Below are 15,765 nucleotides of genomic sequence, written 5' to 3' on the forward strand. Positions count from 1 at the left end.
TCCCTTGCTCTCTCTCTCTCTCTCTCTCTCTCTCTCTCTCTCTCTCTCTCTCTCTCTCTCTCTCTCTCTCTCTCTCTCTCCGGCTTTCTGTTTCTCTCTATCTGTCGGAGATGATCCAAAAGTTAATCAGTATTTTTTTTTTTTTTTTTTTTTTTAATCGAGACAGAGAATGATTTTCCGATAGTTGTCGTAGGTGGATCGGGAAGAAAAAAAAAGGAGAGAGAAAGAAAGAAAAAAAAGAAAGAAAAAAGAAAGAAAATATTCCCCAAAAATGGAAGGAGAGACGCGCGGAGGGTCAGTGCAGGAGGCGACCCGGTACTGCAGCGAGCCATCACCGGACCTTCACTTATATCGTCGCTCGGCTAATAACGCTAGTAATGTGATATGATTAGCTTAGTTGAGTTCGGTTTAGTTCGTATTCGTTCAATTTAGTGGTTCACCAGCAAAATCACATCGAGTTAAACCCATTTAGGCCAGTTAAGTTACCAACTTCTCGCTGTCTGTCGCCAAGCATCTCGCTCTCTTCTCTTTTTCTTTCTCTCTCTTTCTCTCTCTCTCTCGATCCATCTCTCTTACCCTTTCGATCGGTTCACGTTTATGTCAAACGGAATTCGCGGACTTGGACCAGCTGAAAGAGTCCGGAAGTAGCCGAGAACCGAGTCCTCAACTCGTCGGCTAACTCGGCTAATTTCGAGAGGGTTGGATTTCATTCGTAACCAAGATCATGGATCTATGTTCCGCAATTCTGACTGATACTCTTATAGGATTTTTTTTTAATTATTGATGACGATGATGATGACGATGACCTAAAAAACCAAAGAGAAAAGTTCATTGGAAAGTGCAAACTGATAATGAAGGACAGAGATAGCGATGAACATGGGGTTGTCATTGCTGGAGTTAGTCACTCACTCCAGAAAGCAAAAGAGAGAGAGGGGCGGGAGAGAGAGGGGGAGAAAGAGAGAGAAGGAGAGAGAGAGAGAGAGAGTGTGAAAAGGACGGAAAGAGTTTCGCGATCGGTGAATAAATCTTAAGCGCGATCGAATCATAGGAAGCGAACTAAGTAAGGTTGTGAAGAAGGAACGCGCGAGAGCGCGGAACGAGCTCGCTAATTAGCGCCGATGAAATTAGCAGTTAATATACGCGTATACACACGGAATGGGGGTAGTTTGATTGGGCCAATTCGAGGCAATTCCTGGCGATTGCTGGTTTCATTGAGCCTGCGCTTAAGAGCTCAGTGCCATGCTGCCGGTCAACGGACATGGATCTCTTCTTCGAGGTTCTATCATGAGTTATCAACTCGATCTTGATCGTAAATCGAACCGATCGATCGGTTACGTTGATTTCTAGTGATTTTATAATCTGACTCGTTGTTATATACCTATTTGATTGGTGATAGTAACATAAAACGAGTAAAAAAAAATGTCCAGGAGAAAGAAGAGTGTTCACTGCCAATTGAGAAACGTTAAATTCGTGGAAAATATTAGTGAAATTAAAATTAACAATTGTGATTATGAGATAGGATGAAGTGTGTGGTGACACATTTGTCAAGATTTTTAACGGGGAAAAAAGAAAGAAGAAGAAGAAGAAGAAGAAGAAAATGGCGACTTATGGTATAACCTGACCTCAAAGACAGAAATATATATATATATACACATGTATATATATTATATACTATATATATATATATCCCTGGTATGATACTATACTATACATACGTATGTACATACATATATAATACATATATAAACACACACACACACATATGTATATATATTATATACCGAAAGAGACAAAGAAACAGAGAAACGTGAAAGAAAGAGAAGTCATGTGGGAAATTCTTGATCGAGGCCATACAGTTTCCGATTCCCACGAGGGTTTCAAGAGAAGGAGAGATGCAGGCCGATTTGTGGAGGGCCTCTCGTATCTAAAGTCCGGCCCCCGGGGGCGGAACAAGAAAGAGCCACGGAGAGTGGCACGAGAGGCACGCGAAGAGAGATATACAAGAAGAAGTAACAAGTACGTCGGCGCAGGACATCGGCGCACACGAGACCTCTCCCAAGAGTAGGTGCTACATGATTGGCTAACCTCCATGTGTGGGGGCGGCCTAACGGCGCTTCGACGGCGGCCTCGTTGAAAATATAAGCCTGTGTGAGTGTCCGCTGATTAGCCAGAGTCAGGACGGATCGTCGATAGTGCGAGAGTCTAACTACGCGATAGATCTCTCTTTTTCTCTCTCTCTCTCTTTCTCTTTCTCTTTATCTCACACACACATATACTCTCTCATTCTCTCTTTCTTTCTTTCCCTTTTTTTTCTCATTTTTTTGTCATTTTTTAATTTTTAATTTTTGTTTTTCTCAAGGATTTTTTGTTCTCTCTCTCCCTTTTTATTTTCTTTTCTTTCCCTTAAATTCATCATCTCACATTTCGTCAGTTATCAGAAAGAGGAGAAGAAAGAGATCGGAGAGATCTCTTTGGGGTTCGTGAACCGTTCTCCAATTCGTTTAATTACGTTTAGTTTCGTTTAGTTCGTTATAACTCATCCGTCCTTATCATCCCATCCTTCTCTCATCATCGTCCTGTTCACTTCCAAGGTCCTCCTCATACTCGTGCTCCCATTAAACGACTGTATAATATCCGACGGATACCGGTCTGTCTCTCTATCTCACTGTCTATATAACCGACAGTTTACTTCGTTAACTTCGCTTAAAACTAATCAAAATTAATCATAACCCGGCAACGATTGATACCAATTGCTTTGGATTCCATTAGAGGCGCCAAGCGGTTAACGATCGCCTCTATTTCTATAGCTTTGCTTTCCTTATTAATGAGGATTTTTTGACCTCAAATAAAAAGGATAAGCAAGAAGAAGAAGAAGAAGAAGAAGAAATACAAAGAGGAAGAAGAAGAGAAAGAAGAAGAAAAAGAAGAAGAAGAAGAAGAAGAAAGAAAAGGATAATCATCGTCATTAAGATTCTTCATTTGGATCAACGTAACGTTCTTCAATCTCGAAACTCATCTATTACTGTTGCTGATTATGACGTTGATGATGATGATTACAACGATGATGGCTCTGTGATATAATTTATCAAAGTGGATTCATTTGGAATCGTCGAGGAATATTAAATTTGTCTTCTGGGATTATCAAATTAAGAACGAGAGAATGGACGGTGGTCCGTTCGACGATCCAATATTTTCCGACTTTGGTGGTCGAGGTGGTACCGGAGTTCATAGTATTCAAGTGATGCTAGGTTTACACGGTGGACATCATGGAAATGACTTGATGCCAACCGGTGGACATCTTCATAAATTGGATTCTTCGAATAGTCCACCACCTCATCATCAAACGGCTCATCATCATATGCAGCAACAACAACAACAGCAACAACAGCAACAACAGCAACAGCAGCAGCAACAACAACAACAACAGCAACAACAACAACAAAAAGAATTGAAAGAATTAGAATTAGCTGGTATGTACGCGCCGTTACCTCAAACTCCGGATGTAACAACCTCGACGACGACCACAGCAACACCTACGTCTACAACATTGCAACAAGGTCTTCAACTTGGTAATTCTCTAAAGAGAAAGCCGGACGATCCCATGAACCCTCTTGCACCAGGTATGTTATAACTTCGTAACGATTTGGAGTAATTGGAGCAAAAAAAAAAAAAAAAAAAAAAAAAATAGAAAAAGAAGAAGAGACAAATGAAACAAAAAATTATTAGTTTATCGTATCAATTCTTTATCGTAGTGAGCGGCGAAACGCAATCGGCTAAGAAAGACTCAAAAAAGAAAACCGATAATAATGGAATCAAAAAGAAGAAAACCAGGTAATTATATACCTTAACATTTTATAATGTTTAATATATAATGAATATAATCCTATCCCTGGCCCCCTCATCCTCAATTCTCTTCCCATTAAATTTATTCGATCTTTTCTTGATTATTTTTACTAGAACTACCTTTACGGCTTATCAGTTGGAAGAATTGGAAAGAGCGTTCGAACGTGCACCTTATCCTGACGTTTTTGCTCGCGAGGAGTTAGCTTTAAAGTTAGCACTATCGGAATCTCGAGTACAAGTCTGGTTTCAGAATCGACGTGCAAAATGGCGGAAAAGGGAACCTCCGCGAAAAACTGCCGGTTACATGGCAGCTGGTTCTGCTAGTCCTGGTCTCTCAGGTATAATAAATATTATAAATATATAATTAATTATCTCTGAATAAAAAGATTACGAAAAATAAAAAACAAAGCTATACATTTATATATATATAGATATGTTTAATATTTTCGTAGGTTCATTCACGTCTTTGAACAACACGTTGAATCCATTTGCATCTCCAGCGACAGCAGCAGCGCCACCTGACGCTTGGACGTATACTCCGGCTTACGATTTGGCGCCACATTTGAATCTCTTGAGTCCTTCTAACTCGCCATATACGACGTCATTTGGTGGTCCTAGTAATAATGGATCAGCATATTCTTATGCTACAATGTTGCCTCAACATGATGCTTCCTTATTTTCTGCACCTTCTAGCAACACGATGCGTGTTCATCAGGATTACATGAATGCTAGTAATAGTCCACCACCGCCATTAACACGTAATGATTATCAGACAATGGTTACTACCACTCATTCACCTCCTACTCATCTTGGTGGTTCCATGTCTGAGGATGAACATCAACAAAATAAACAATTGGATTATGTAAGTGGTCTCAGTCCAGCTGATAAGTATCAACACGATCAAGCTGATTATTCGCAGCAACAGCAACAGCAACAGCACGATCAGAAACAAGAATATGGTATGCATTCACCTCAAGGACGTCAAAGTATAAAGGATCAGGTGATGATCAAGAGCGAACCAAACAGTCAACAAAGTTACGTGCAATTGCCTCCTTTTCTCAACTGACTCGAAAGCCAATTTCTAGATTTCTTCTAGATGGCTTTTATCGTTACTACTCGACTTTACCGTGTGAATCCTTATCTCTAAAATCTCAAGACGATCATGATTCTTCCTCCTTAATGTGACTCTCTTTATATTTTATTACATAGAATTTCAATTCAGAGGATTATTCCTCTTCAATGACACGAGACAGCTATGTGTGTAAACGGGAGCTGTTAAACTTTTTACACTTTTCTTTTGTCCTTTTTTTTCAAACTTATTCATACTATGCAAATTAATATTGTTAGTCCATTAAGATATTGTGCTTTATATGATATATGTATGTATAGCAAGTTTAATCAGCGTGTTTCTTCGTGATATACGATTTAATTACTAGAATGAAAAAAATTATTATTGAGAAATTAATTTTAATTGGCAAATATATTTTCTTCAAGTATGAAAATAGAAATATTATATAAAAATTAAAATTATTATTTTTATAATTTTTTTTTTTCTTTTTTCTTTTATTATTGTTGTATAAAATACGAGAAATTTCGTTTTTATCACGGAATAATTTAATTTCACGCCACAATTCGTAGTCACAATTTATTTTTATGGTGTTACGTTAATTAATTAAAGAACTTCTCTTTTATGCACTACACATCACATGCATATATTTATAATAATGCATGTGAATATGGAAGTAAATAAAACAGTTGGATTTATTATTTAGTACTATGTACGTGTTTTATTTTACGATGTTTATTTCTCGTATTAAAATATTTTTAATAAATATAAATATTTAGTGTTGAGAGAGCGAATTTTTTTTTTTATATTTCCCATCCAAATTATTTATTAATTATGCGATATTGTTATTGTACAATTATCTTTCAGATTCAAAGAAAATGGAAGAGCACAATTTCCTTTTATCTATGTGTATATATATATATATATAAGAACACATTATTATGCATAAAGTATAAAAATTAATATAATCGACATAATAAACGTATTATATTTCAAGTGCACTTTTTTAAATGAAGAAAAGGAATAAAAAAAAAAAAAACAGAAGGAAAGAGACAAAAAATCATTTTACTTCTAAAAAAAAAAAAGTATATTCATTATTCATTTGAAATATTTAAATTTTATCCCGATCTCTCGCTATTCATCATTAATTTCTTTATTACTTTGTAATTGCTTTTCCTCTTCCCTCATATTCCAAATTCCATCGCCAGTAAAGTGATTATCTTTTTCTAGAAAATATAAACAAAGTGCCAATTGTTGAGATGGAGTATAGTTTTTGTACACATCAGACTCTTGTATACTTTTTAATATTTTGCTAATAGTAGACCTGAAAAAAAAAATATAATCATATTCAATGGAGTCCTTTGTAACATAATATATATGGATTTGAGAAAATTGATTTATGGATAAGTACCATGGATAGAGAATAATATGAATATTATGATATATATCTTCTATTGAAAAGTTCTTTTTCATGATACGCAATGTATCATCCAAATCTACAAAGGATACTTTGTTCCAATATTGATGTCTCTTAAATTTATTCATCAAGTCTTTTTTATCATAGCCTAGTTCCTTATGCAGAATGTATTTTATGTATTTTAGTTTCCTCGAGAAATTAAATTCACCTTTCTTATATCTATATTAAAAAATATATGTTATATTTAATATAAATTATCTTTGTAAAAATATATATACATATATATATATATATGTATAATGTGAGAAAATACTACCTATCAAAATAAGTTCTGTCGCTTGTAAGCAAGTATAAATTAGTATTTTTAATATAGCCATTATTGCGCAAAAATTTAATCCGTTCGTTAATTACATTTTTATCAAGTATGAAGTATAGAATACGTGGAGTTTTACACCAGACTCTGAGATCTGGCATGGTTAAGAGTTTTTCCATTCTATCAATGAAATCTTCATTTCTAAGTTTAAAAATTCTTAAACAATTTATCAGAATTTTATTATCCAATTCATATTTTGTAAAGCTATTTAATAATTTCTTTATATTTTCTGGATCGCATAGTAATATTTCATGGAATCTTTTAAAAACTTCTTGAATTGTCAAATTAATTATTCTAGTATCCTTTAAATTATCCAATACATATTGTACTTGATTTGGGCACATATCTAAAATGATTAGATGATTTCTTATCTGTGTATAAAAAAAAAATTTTTATGGTTTTGTTGAATGAACTTTTAATTATATAATATATTGTAATGTATATATGAATGTATGTATATATTGTATACATGTATATACATATATATATATATATATATTATATATTATTACTTACATATTCGTAATCAATGTCAAAATTATTTATTAAAATATTTATTAACTTTGTCATTAATCTGAAGCTTTTAAACTTTCTACCTTTATATTTTGATGTTATTTCATCAGAATTTAATTTATTCACAATATAATATGAGAAACATTTTTCGTAATGCATATTTACAGGTAATGATTCAACTAATAAATTTAAGGGTGGTACCGCATCCGACAAATCGTTATTGATATGAGAAAGCATATTAGTCATAATATGTTGATCCATTGGTATTTTCATTATCTTTTTAAATTCATTTGCAGGTAGATTAAAGTACTTTTCTAATCTATAAAACAAATATATATATAATGTACATTTGATTATCTATAATCGTATACAAGATATAATTGTAAATGGACATAAAATATATGGATAAAAGTTAAAATGAAACAATACAAATATCAACGTACTTCCAAATAATATTTATATCCATTTCAGATACACCCATTTCTTCTAGTAAAAATATTCTGTGCCTAAAAATGTGAGATTTTATATTTAAACAAGTTACGATATTTTTCAATGTTCCTGTCTTAATATTGTATTCCTAAAAAAATAAATATAAATGTTATATATTACATGACATTGTAACACACATAACCTCTTAAATAACTTTATAATTGTCAACATTTTTAACTCACATGACACATTTCACTATTTTGAATAATATTCTTCTTTGGTATTTTAAGTATTTTGTTACCGTATTTTTTAAGCAAATCATCAATATTTTTCGATGTATTACGAAAATTCTTTAATAATATATTACGCAGATTTATCTTTGATAAGGATTTCTGATAAAATAATCTAATTGTTATGTGTCTATTAAATCGTACATCTAATAATTTTGTATACATTTCTATACGTAAAAAATCTCTTCAAATAACCCCGCTCTTAAAAATTGTCTAACATTTTATAAATTATTACGATCACGTGGATCTCGAACAGTAATAATATTAGAAAATATTGTATACAGTGACCTCTAAGATAAATATAGTGAAATAAAATAGTAGTAATTGCACGTTGCTATTGATTGGTCAAATTCAATGATAAGCAATATAAGTAAAAAAGAAATGATTAATTTAAATTATGAATATTAACAAGTTATTTACAAAATAAATTTTTTATATCTACATAATAAGGAAAATTTATATATTTGTGATTTGGAATATCTTGAATAAAATAACATGTTACAAGTAGATTACTTATATTCCTTTTATCACATATCCTTCCAAGTTAAAAAGTTTATTCCAAAGTATACAACATAATATGCATTAAGTAATATACAAACGATTATCATATTGCATTGAATCAAAATAATAAATGTTTATATATATATATATATATAAATATATATATATAGTACTCTATATAAGTACAGTATTATTATACGCATAGTATGTCTTAATCATTGAATAAATTTAATTCCAATTCACTGAAATTCAACTTGAAGAATGTTTCTTCACCATGTAATGAACATGGTTGATATAAAACCAATACTTCTTATATCTAAATACATTTAAATCTCTGATGGTTTAATTCGTAAAATCACAGGAACACTAGTGCATGGTAAAATGGCTAATTCTGTAACAACAGCTGTCACTAAATCTGCCGGTGTAACGTCATAAGTAATATTAAGAAGATTTAAATATTTTTTCGTTCTCCAATTTTGAAGTAATGACTTTTTTGTATTGCGATAAGTGGACCTAATTAATTCATCGGCATTACCTATAAAAGAAATATTTAAAAAATTAGAATATCTAGAATAAATATAATTTAAATGATTAATTATATATAACAAACCTAATTCATTATAAACTATCGAATCTGTCTGTACACGTTCACATGATTTGTGTGTTTCACAAGCTACCAAAACTGGAACGTTGAAAGATCTTGCCATTAAAGCAACTTGTGCTGTACCAACTCTTGACATTACTGCACCATTTGCTAATATAGCATGTGCTCCAAGAAAAACTTTACTCACCTATGTAATAATAATTTAATCTAATGAAAATTTTTTTAAATTATCTCATACAATTTCTATATAATTCGATTGATTTTTTATATTTTTAAATTTTTATCTCAAATATGAAAACTCACCTCTGGCATAACAAAACTAAGAGCATTAATCAATACATATGAGCAATCAATTCCATGCTTTGTTAAACGTCGCAATTGTTCTTTACCTTCCAACCATGGTCTTCCATCTACAATGATAACTCGAAATTGTTTTCCAGCATCATATGCATCCATTAAAATTTTTTGAATTAAAGATGAACTGAAAGCAATATCATTACACTTTAATAAATGTAACAAAAAAGAAGAGAGATTTTATTTAATATGATATATATATATATATATATATACATACATACATAAATGTTATATGCAATCTAATATACTTACTATCCATATGTTAAAATTACATTTCCATTGGATATTTTTGTTTGTATAGTTATAGATATACTTTCATCAGCAAGTTGAATCTGTTCCAAAATATAAGTGTCTATCGAACTCATCAACTTGTTTTTGGCCTGAGATAAAAAGAAAAAAAAATATTTTGTAATCTAATTGAAAAAAAACTTATCATAAATTAATAAAAAATATTTACGTCTATATCTGTAGATGTAGATACTAATTGAGTCATTTGCCATTTTAAATGGCGCAATGCATTTTGCATGGAAACAGCTAATGGCCTACACTGATTTAAATAAGCAACCGATTCTTTTAAGTTTGCTTCAAGACCTCTTACAAAATCAGTTTTTGATGGTTGTTCAAAATCTTCTATAAGCTGCTTCATAGCTACCAAAAGTGCTACACATCTTGCATTACTTCCAACAATAATTTTATTAGCATACTGTACACCGAGTTTTACTATCGCTGGATGTATTTTTGAATTAAGTACAGGAACATTATTCAAGGCAAGCTCTCTTTCATGATACAAATGTTTAAATAGATTTACTTCGTGTGTATTTCTTTTTACTATTTTCTTGACGGTATTATTCATTGAATCATCTATAGTAGCTTCTACTGTAGTTGTTACAACTTGTTTCGGTTGAGTCGTATTACATTTACTTTTAATTTTGGTTCTTTCAATAACTTGCTCTTGTTTGGCAGCTCTTTGTGCCTCTTGTTTAGCTCTTCTCTCAGCACGTAATTCAGCTTTACTTTTTCCTTCCGATTTAATATTCATACTTTCTATGATAAAATCTTCTATAGTATTAATTGAATTATTCTCGGTTATAGGTATATTATTCAATTCCAACTTTGTCACTTTACTTGTTTCTACCTTTATATTGTCATTAGAAATTTGATCTACTTTAACAGGAATATTCTGCTTTTCAGATGTACCAGTGGCAACTTTACCCTTGCCCTTGGAAGCAGCTTTTGCAGCTTTTCTTGCTTCACGTTCAGCTTTTATTTCCTCCCTCGTTTTAACTATACCAGTCATTTTAGAATCCATTATTTTATTTGGTTGTACGTTTATTGTTGAAGTAACACTATCTGATGTTGGATTTACTGTAAATAAAATATTATTTTAATAAAGTATATTCATATTAATCATTTATATACATACTTGATAAAATTGATTCTTTAGACTCTTCAAAAGATTGCCTTTGTACAATAGGATTCTCTGAAGTTGTTTCAATATTTAATGCTTCTTCTGATAATTGTTGGAATATTGATGAAGAATCAATATCTTCTTTTTCTTCCAATGACGTATGATTAAAATTCCTTGATAAATTTATCTTGTTTTCTAATATTAATTCCTTGTTAGAAATTGGTTCTATTGGATTTTGTTTATCAATAAGAGATTCTAGAGTGTTTATATTGTGATCTATTAAATAAAACATCACTTATATATATATTATTTTTTTTTTCTTTTTTTTTTTTTATCCAAATTGAAAATATAATAACTAACTTACCATATTTTAATGGGCAAGTCTCTGATGTAACAATATTTTCTGTTTCTCTTTCTTCTAATGTTTTATTATTCAAAGATATATTCTTACTTGCCACTTCATGATCCTTTTTTGCGTTAGGTGTTATAAAATATTTTGGTCTACAAGGTGGTTTTTCAGATATTGGAAATGTATCAGACAATTGATCTACTTTAATATTACAAGATTCTAAATAAGATCTTTTTATCCCTGGACTATTTTTCGTGCAATGATTCTGTTCTTTATTTTTAGATTTAGGTAACGCCGAGTAAACAACCGCTAGAGGTGAGTCTGATGGATCTTCTGAATTCACATTAACAAGTTGTGTAAGGTACGTCTGTGATCTATCTTTATCTTGTTTGTCATACTTAAATTCACATTCAATTGTCTCTTCAATTTTTCCAACAGCTTTGTTATGATTCCCTAAAGATAGTAACGATTGTGCAAGAAGATCTTCAAAATGTTGCACATTATTAATATGAGTATCAAAAGTATTCTTTTCGGATTTAATACAACAGTTTGGCTCAAATTGTAGAAGATTAGTTGAAACAAGGGAAGTATCACAGTTACAAGTTTCCAATAATTTTGCTTTTTCCTTCTTACGTAATCTACGAGCCTTTGATTTCGTTAATTTATTCTTCTCACTATCGAAGTGAGCTTCTGTTTCCTGATTAATCTTTTCATCAACTCCATTAATAAATTCTAAAAGAAATTGATTTCTTGCTCTTCGAGCCTCGTTCAATCGCTTACGACGAAGATGCCTCGCTGCAGATCGTGTAATCAACTTGCTCTGTCCATCTTCTTCAAACTAAAAAAACAATTCATTTGAATTATAATTCGTTCGAATTAAAACGTATGATTTATATTTTAAATATCAAAGCATAATAATAATAAATAATTCTACGCATCAAGGATAAAAAATATTAAATAATAATTATAATATAATAAGTATGTTTACATGAAAAAAAAAAAAAAAAAAAAAGTGCCAATATATTAACATTACATATATGTTCTCATACATACTTGTTGCAAACACATAAATCAACACATTATAATTACATATAAGGCACTTTTCTAATGAAGTAATTCGCCATGTCATATTTCATTAAAGAAAAAATGAATATCTTTAAATACTCTGAAAGAATGAACAATTAACAATGTCTGATAAAATTAAACTGATTACTAATAATTATTATTTAAATATACATATACACGTATGTTCTAAATATTTGTAGACACAATGATAGAAAGAACATATTAACGTACTAATCACTTTTTATATTTCGCAACATAGAAATTGTTTTTATTTTTTTCTCCAATCATATATACATATATGAAATCCAACCTAAATGTCATGTTTAAAAGTTATATCGTAGAATAGAATAATTTTTAAATGCGTATATTGTATCAAATATGTATGAATAAAGGTTACATAATGAATAGAATATGTGAACGAGAATAAGAATAATAAAAAATTCTGTATCGACCAATACAGTAATATTAATAGATTAAAATTTCATTAAAAGTACCTTCAAAGGTATTTCAATCAAATAATTATTTATCCCTTGTCTTAGAGATAACACACCAAAACCATTTAAACTACAAACACTCATATTCAGAGATAAGAAGATAGATGTTACAAATTAATTATTACAAATAATTATTTCTATAATGAAAGGAGTCAAAAGAAGAATTGTAAAGACAACAAAAAAAAAAAAAAGTAGAAGAAGAAGAAGAAGAAAAAAAAGAATTCAATCAAATATCAAACTACATAGCGGAAGCCTGCATAGACATGTGTACTAACATTTTTTTCTTGATCCATTGTTCCTGTATCACTGTTTAGGCCATGGATTTATATACATTCCAGCTGTGAATTGCAAAGTATAGGTTTTTAATAATTCCTATATTTTACAAGGGAAATATAAGGGAGAAAAATATCAAACGATATTTGAAGAACATCCTTAAATAACACTATCACTTTTTTTCACGACAAAAATTATAATATATATATAAATATATATGATGCAATACCATTAATAAGTTAGATGTATAATTATATGCAATAGTAATCATATGTGACTGACAACTGATCTATGTTTAAGAAACTAACCTCTTTTCCATGTTACGAACAAGCTGTCTTTTGAATTGCAAATGAAACGTATCATTCAATTATATTTATTAAATATTAATAATATAGTAAATGATAGTTTTATATAATTTTATAACTAACAGAAAAAAAAGAAACAACGATGTACCTTTGTAATAATGAAAAAATGATCAGCACTCTCTGATATGACACTTGATAATACAAAGAATAGAAATATATTCTGAAATTTTTCGAAGCAAATTAATTAACCTAAACAATTCACAAAAGCTAATTAACTGTTGATTTACTATTTTTCCCTTCAATATAATTCTAAATTAATGATTTGATGTCACCAGACTGTCTCTTCTAATCGATAAGTAGTAACGAATGATGTTTTCTCTATCGTTGTACTCGTTAGAAATTATAAACTATATATATACATATATATATATATATATATATATATATATATACATACATATACATAGTTAATATGCTCAGTATATATATTGATTTAATTATAAATATTTATTTATACATACCAATGAAAATTATATTATTGTTTTTCTGTTTTAGTGAAATATGTTAAGCACATGTTTAGCTTTATATCGTATTTTATGAATCGCACATACTGCCCTCTATGAGAAATTTGTATATGTATTTATAGGTTAACTTTTGCAACAAGTATAACCATATTGCATAAATTTTATTGTTAATAATTTTTCATCTTCCTACATGAAAAACTTTTATCTTTGAATGAAAAATGTTTTCATTCAATATTGTTTTTTTTTATATTACTTTATATACTTCTCATATATATATATATATATATATATATACTTCTCATATATATATATATAGGCACATGAAATTTGTTTAATTATTTTGAAATAAATTTTAAATAAAAATAATATATATAATGTGTCGAGAAATGAATTCAAACGTCATTCATTTTCTTTGAGTTTTATTTACATAATAAAATTGTTAATCATTAAAATTACTTCTTTTGCGCGGCAGCTGCTTCATCCTCTCGTTGATAGGACTGTAACAGCTCTTGCTTTTTCGTGGCAATTCTTTCAGCTCGACGTTTACGTGCTTCGCGTACTTTGGTACGCCGTGCTTCAGCTTGATCAGACAACATTTCTGCCCTAGCCTTTTCAGCTTTTTTCTTATGAATAAATTCCATAAGTACTCTTTTGTTCTTAAAAACATTACCTTTTGCTTTCATATAAAGCAAATGGTACAAGTGTCTGTCGATTTTTTTAGTCTCACGATATTTTTTCAAAAGACGACGTAAAACTCTCATCCTTTGAATCCATAAATCCTATATGAAAAATAATTAATTAATACAAAATAAACCTATAGTATGATCTATATTTATCGTGGTAATTAATAATATTATACAATAAAAATATCTACAAGAAATTTACATAACAACTTTAAAAGCTTACTTTCTGAGGAGTACGAGCATTTGCTGTACCCTTTCTTTTTCCAAAGCCACAATGACGACCCTTACGCCTGGCTTCTGTATTTTTACGTACACGTGCTCTTGAATGAACTGCCACAGGTTTTTTTATGATCAGACCATCCTTAATTAATTTGCGAATATTCTGACCTATAACGAAAAAAAAAAACAGATAGTTGTCAATGATTTGAAATAACATTTTACAATAGATAAACAAACAGGCAAACTTACGAGAGTTAGTATTTGCAATTTCATTAACTTCGTTAGGATCCAACCATACTTTCTTCTTTCCACACCGCATAACAGAGGCTGCCAGCCTCTTTTGTAGTTTTAAGGAACTATAACAAAAAAAAAAAGAAAAAAATAAATAAATATATAAATAAATAAAATGAGGTTATACGTAAGATGAATGTAATCTCAACGATTACGATCTACATCATTGATATACGAAAAATAGTTTAAAGGTATGCAATAAAATTAATATCTGACATCATTATTAATAAAAACTATCGCTATGCATATAAACAGTATTAAACTTTAATGGAAGCATAAGACAAATATATAAAAGTTAAATATAATACCATGTGGTTGTTCGTCAACAACATAAAAATCTTGCTGATAAAAACAATAACTATTTATCATAATCCACTTTATATAACCAACAAAATGTTCCAAATTCATTGTTTAAACTTATAACAATCAATATAAACTAATTCCAACAATAAGAATTATAGAATAGAACGAACAATCCTTACCTCATGATGCGATTTGGAAATTTTTCGACGTAAAGAAAAAGAAAATGGCGAGATACTAGCTTCCTCGTAGCATTCAGACGGAAGTGAAGCCATCTTGATATCGCACGAAGATTCTAAAACGCGCCAAATTCAAATCTTCCATTTAATAGATCATTACAAATATTATCGGCGCACGCTATAATATTAAACAGAAATTACATAATCAATATAATTTTAATTGAAATTAATTCTCTTAATTATCATGACGTTGTTAATTGAAATTACGTTAAATTGTTTATG

The 15,765-nt window shown here is 30.1% G+C and overlaps 4 protein-coding genes across 12 annotated transcripts; 1 reads left to right on the forward strand and 3 right to left on the reverse strand.

The window, feature by feature from the left end:
- Positions 1-1,744: 1,744 nt before the first annotated feature.
- Positions 1,745-4,909, forward strand: repo (homeobox domain-containing protein reversed polarity). The gene is made up of 5 exons (XM_035872293.2): positions 1,745-2,148; positions 2,854-3,620; positions 3,753-3,831; positions 3,958-4,181; positions 4,296-4,909. Exons 2-5 carry the CDS (start codon positions 3,161-3,163, stop codon positions 4,907-4,909), a joined length of 1,377 nt encoding a protein of 458 aa, XP_035728186.1. The 5' UTR covers positions 1,745-2,148; positions 2,854-3,160.
- A 227-nt stretch (positions 4,910-5,136) lies between these two features.
- Positions 5,137-8,285, reverse strand: mTerf5 (mitochondrial transcription termination factor 5). 4 transcript variants are annotated; one of them, XM_085660813.1, is made up of 7 exons: positions 7,884-8,285; positions 7,656-7,789; positions 7,216-7,531; positions 6,643-7,070; positions 6,321-6,545; positions 6,070-6,233; positions 5,137-5,275 (listed from the first exon to the last, which is right to left on the reverse strand). In XM_085660813.1, the coding sequence occupies exons 1-7, from the start codon at positions 8,094-8,096 to the stop codon at positions 5,238-5,240; spliced, it is 1,518 nt and encodes a 505-aa protein (XP_085516939.1). In that variant the 5' UTR covers positions 8,097-8,285; the 3' UTR covers positions 5,137-5,237. The 4 variants fall into 4 exon arrangements, with proteins under 4 accessions (XP_085516939.1, XP_035728076.2, XP_085516940.1 ...); XM_035872183.2 differs by lacking the exon at positions 5,137-5,275 and adding an exon at positions 5,751-5,812; XM_085660814.1 differs by lacking the exon at positions 5,137-5,275 and adding an exon at positions 5,855-5,980.
- A 17-nt stretch (positions 8,286-8,302) lies between these two features.
- eIF2Bdelta (eukaryotic translation initiation factor 2B subunit delta) lies at positions 8,303-13,898 on the reverse strand. 6 transcript variants are annotated; one of them, XM_035872177.2, is made up of 9 exons: positions 13,809-13,898; positions 12,985-13,047; positions 11,166-11,988; positions 10,817-11,077; positions 9,851-10,758; positions 9,646-9,773; positions 9,340-9,517; positions 9,043-9,223; positions 8,303-8,967 (listed from the first exon to the last, which is right to left on the reverse strand). In XM_035872177.2, the coding sequence occupies exons 2-9, from the start codon at positions 13,000-13,002 to the stop codon at positions 8,759-8,761; spliced, it is 2,706 nt and encodes a 901-aa protein (XP_035728070.1). In that variant the 5' UTR covers positions 13,003-13,047; positions 13,809-13,898; the 3' UTR covers positions 8,303-8,758. The 6 variants fall into 6 exon arrangements, with proteins under 6 accessions (XP_035728070.1, XP_035728073.1, XP_035728071.1 ...); XM_035872180.2 differs by lacking the exon at positions 12,985-13,047 and adding an exon at positions 12,204-12,315 and having other exon boundaries at positions 13,809-13,876; XM_035872178.2 differs by lacking the exon at positions 13,809-13,898 and adding an exon at positions 13,436-13,674.
- Positions 13,899-14,213: 315 nt separating this feature from the next.
- RpL19 (ribosomal protein L19) lies at positions 14,214-15,576 on the reverse strand. The gene is made up of 4 exons (XM_035872277.2): positions 15,487-15,576; positions 14,963-15,069; positions 14,718-14,881; positions 14,214-14,590 (listed from the first exon to the last, which is right to left on the reverse strand). The coding sequence occupies exons 1-4, from the start codon at positions 15,489-15,491 to the stop codon at positions 14,264-14,266; spliced, it is 603 nt and encodes a 200-aa protein (XP_035728170.1). The 5' UTR covers positions 15,492-15,576; the 3' UTR covers positions 14,214-14,263.
- Positions 15,577-15,765: the final 189 nt, after the last annotated feature.

This window comes from Vespa mandarinia, chromosome 13 (assembly GCF_050613455.1).
Source record: "Vespa mandarinia isolate Hongniang chromosome 13, ASM5061345v1, whole genome shotgun sequence".
In the NCBI taxonomy this organism is placed as follows: domain Eukaryota; kingdom Metazoa; phylum Arthropoda; class Insecta; order Hymenoptera; family Vespidae; genus Vespa; species Vespa mandarinia.

Excerpts from the sequence above, each read along its gene's own strand:
- eIF2Bdelta (XM_035872176.2), bottom strand. The coding sequence starts at position 12,793 with ATGAGTGTTTGTAGTTTAAATGGTTTTGGTGTGTTATCTCTAAGACAA. Across the intron at positions 10,759-10,816 it reads TAAAGAATCAATTTTATCAA|TAAATCCAACATCAGATAGT; the intron begins GTATGTATATAA and ends TTTTATTTACAG. Across the intron at positions 9,224-9,339 it reads TTAGTTTTGTTATGCCAGAG|GTGAGTAAAGTTTTTCTTGG; the intron begins GTGAGTTTTCAT and ends ATTATTACATAG.
- repo (XM_035872293.2), top strand. The coding sequence starts at position 3,161 with ATGGACGGTGGTCCGTTCGACGATCCAATATTTTCCGACTTTGGTGGT. Across the intron at positions 3,832-3,957 it reads ATCAAAAAGAAGAAAACCAG|AACTACCTTTACGGCTTATC; the intron begins GTAATTATATAC and ends TATTTTTACTAG. Across the intron at positions 4,182-4,295 it reads TGCTAGTCCTGGTCTCTCAG|GTTCATTCACGTCTTTGAAC; the intron begins GTATAATAAATA and ends ATATTTTCGTAG.
- mTerf5 (XM_035872183.2), bottom strand. The coding sequence starts at position 8,096 with ATGTATACAAAATTATTAGATGTACGATTTAATAGACACATAACAATT. Across the intron at positions 7,532-7,655 it reads GATATAAATATTATTTGGAA|ATTAGAAAAGTACTTTAATC; the intron begins GTACGTTGATAT and ends TTTGTTTTATAG. Across the intron at positions 6,234-6,320 it reads CATATTATTCTCTATCCATG|GTCTACTATTAGCAAAATAT; the intron begins GTACTTATCCAT and ends TTTTTTTTTCAG.
- RpL19 (XM_035872277.2), bottom strand. Across the intron at positions 14,882-14,962 it reads AATTGCAAATACTAACTCTC|GTCAGAATATTCGCAAATTA; the intron begins GTAAGTTTGCCT and ends TTTTCGTTATAG. Across the intron at positions 14,591-14,717 it reads ATGCTCGTACTCCTCAGAAA|GATTTATGGATTCAAAGGAT; the intron begins GTAAGCTTTTAA and ends TTTTTCATATAG.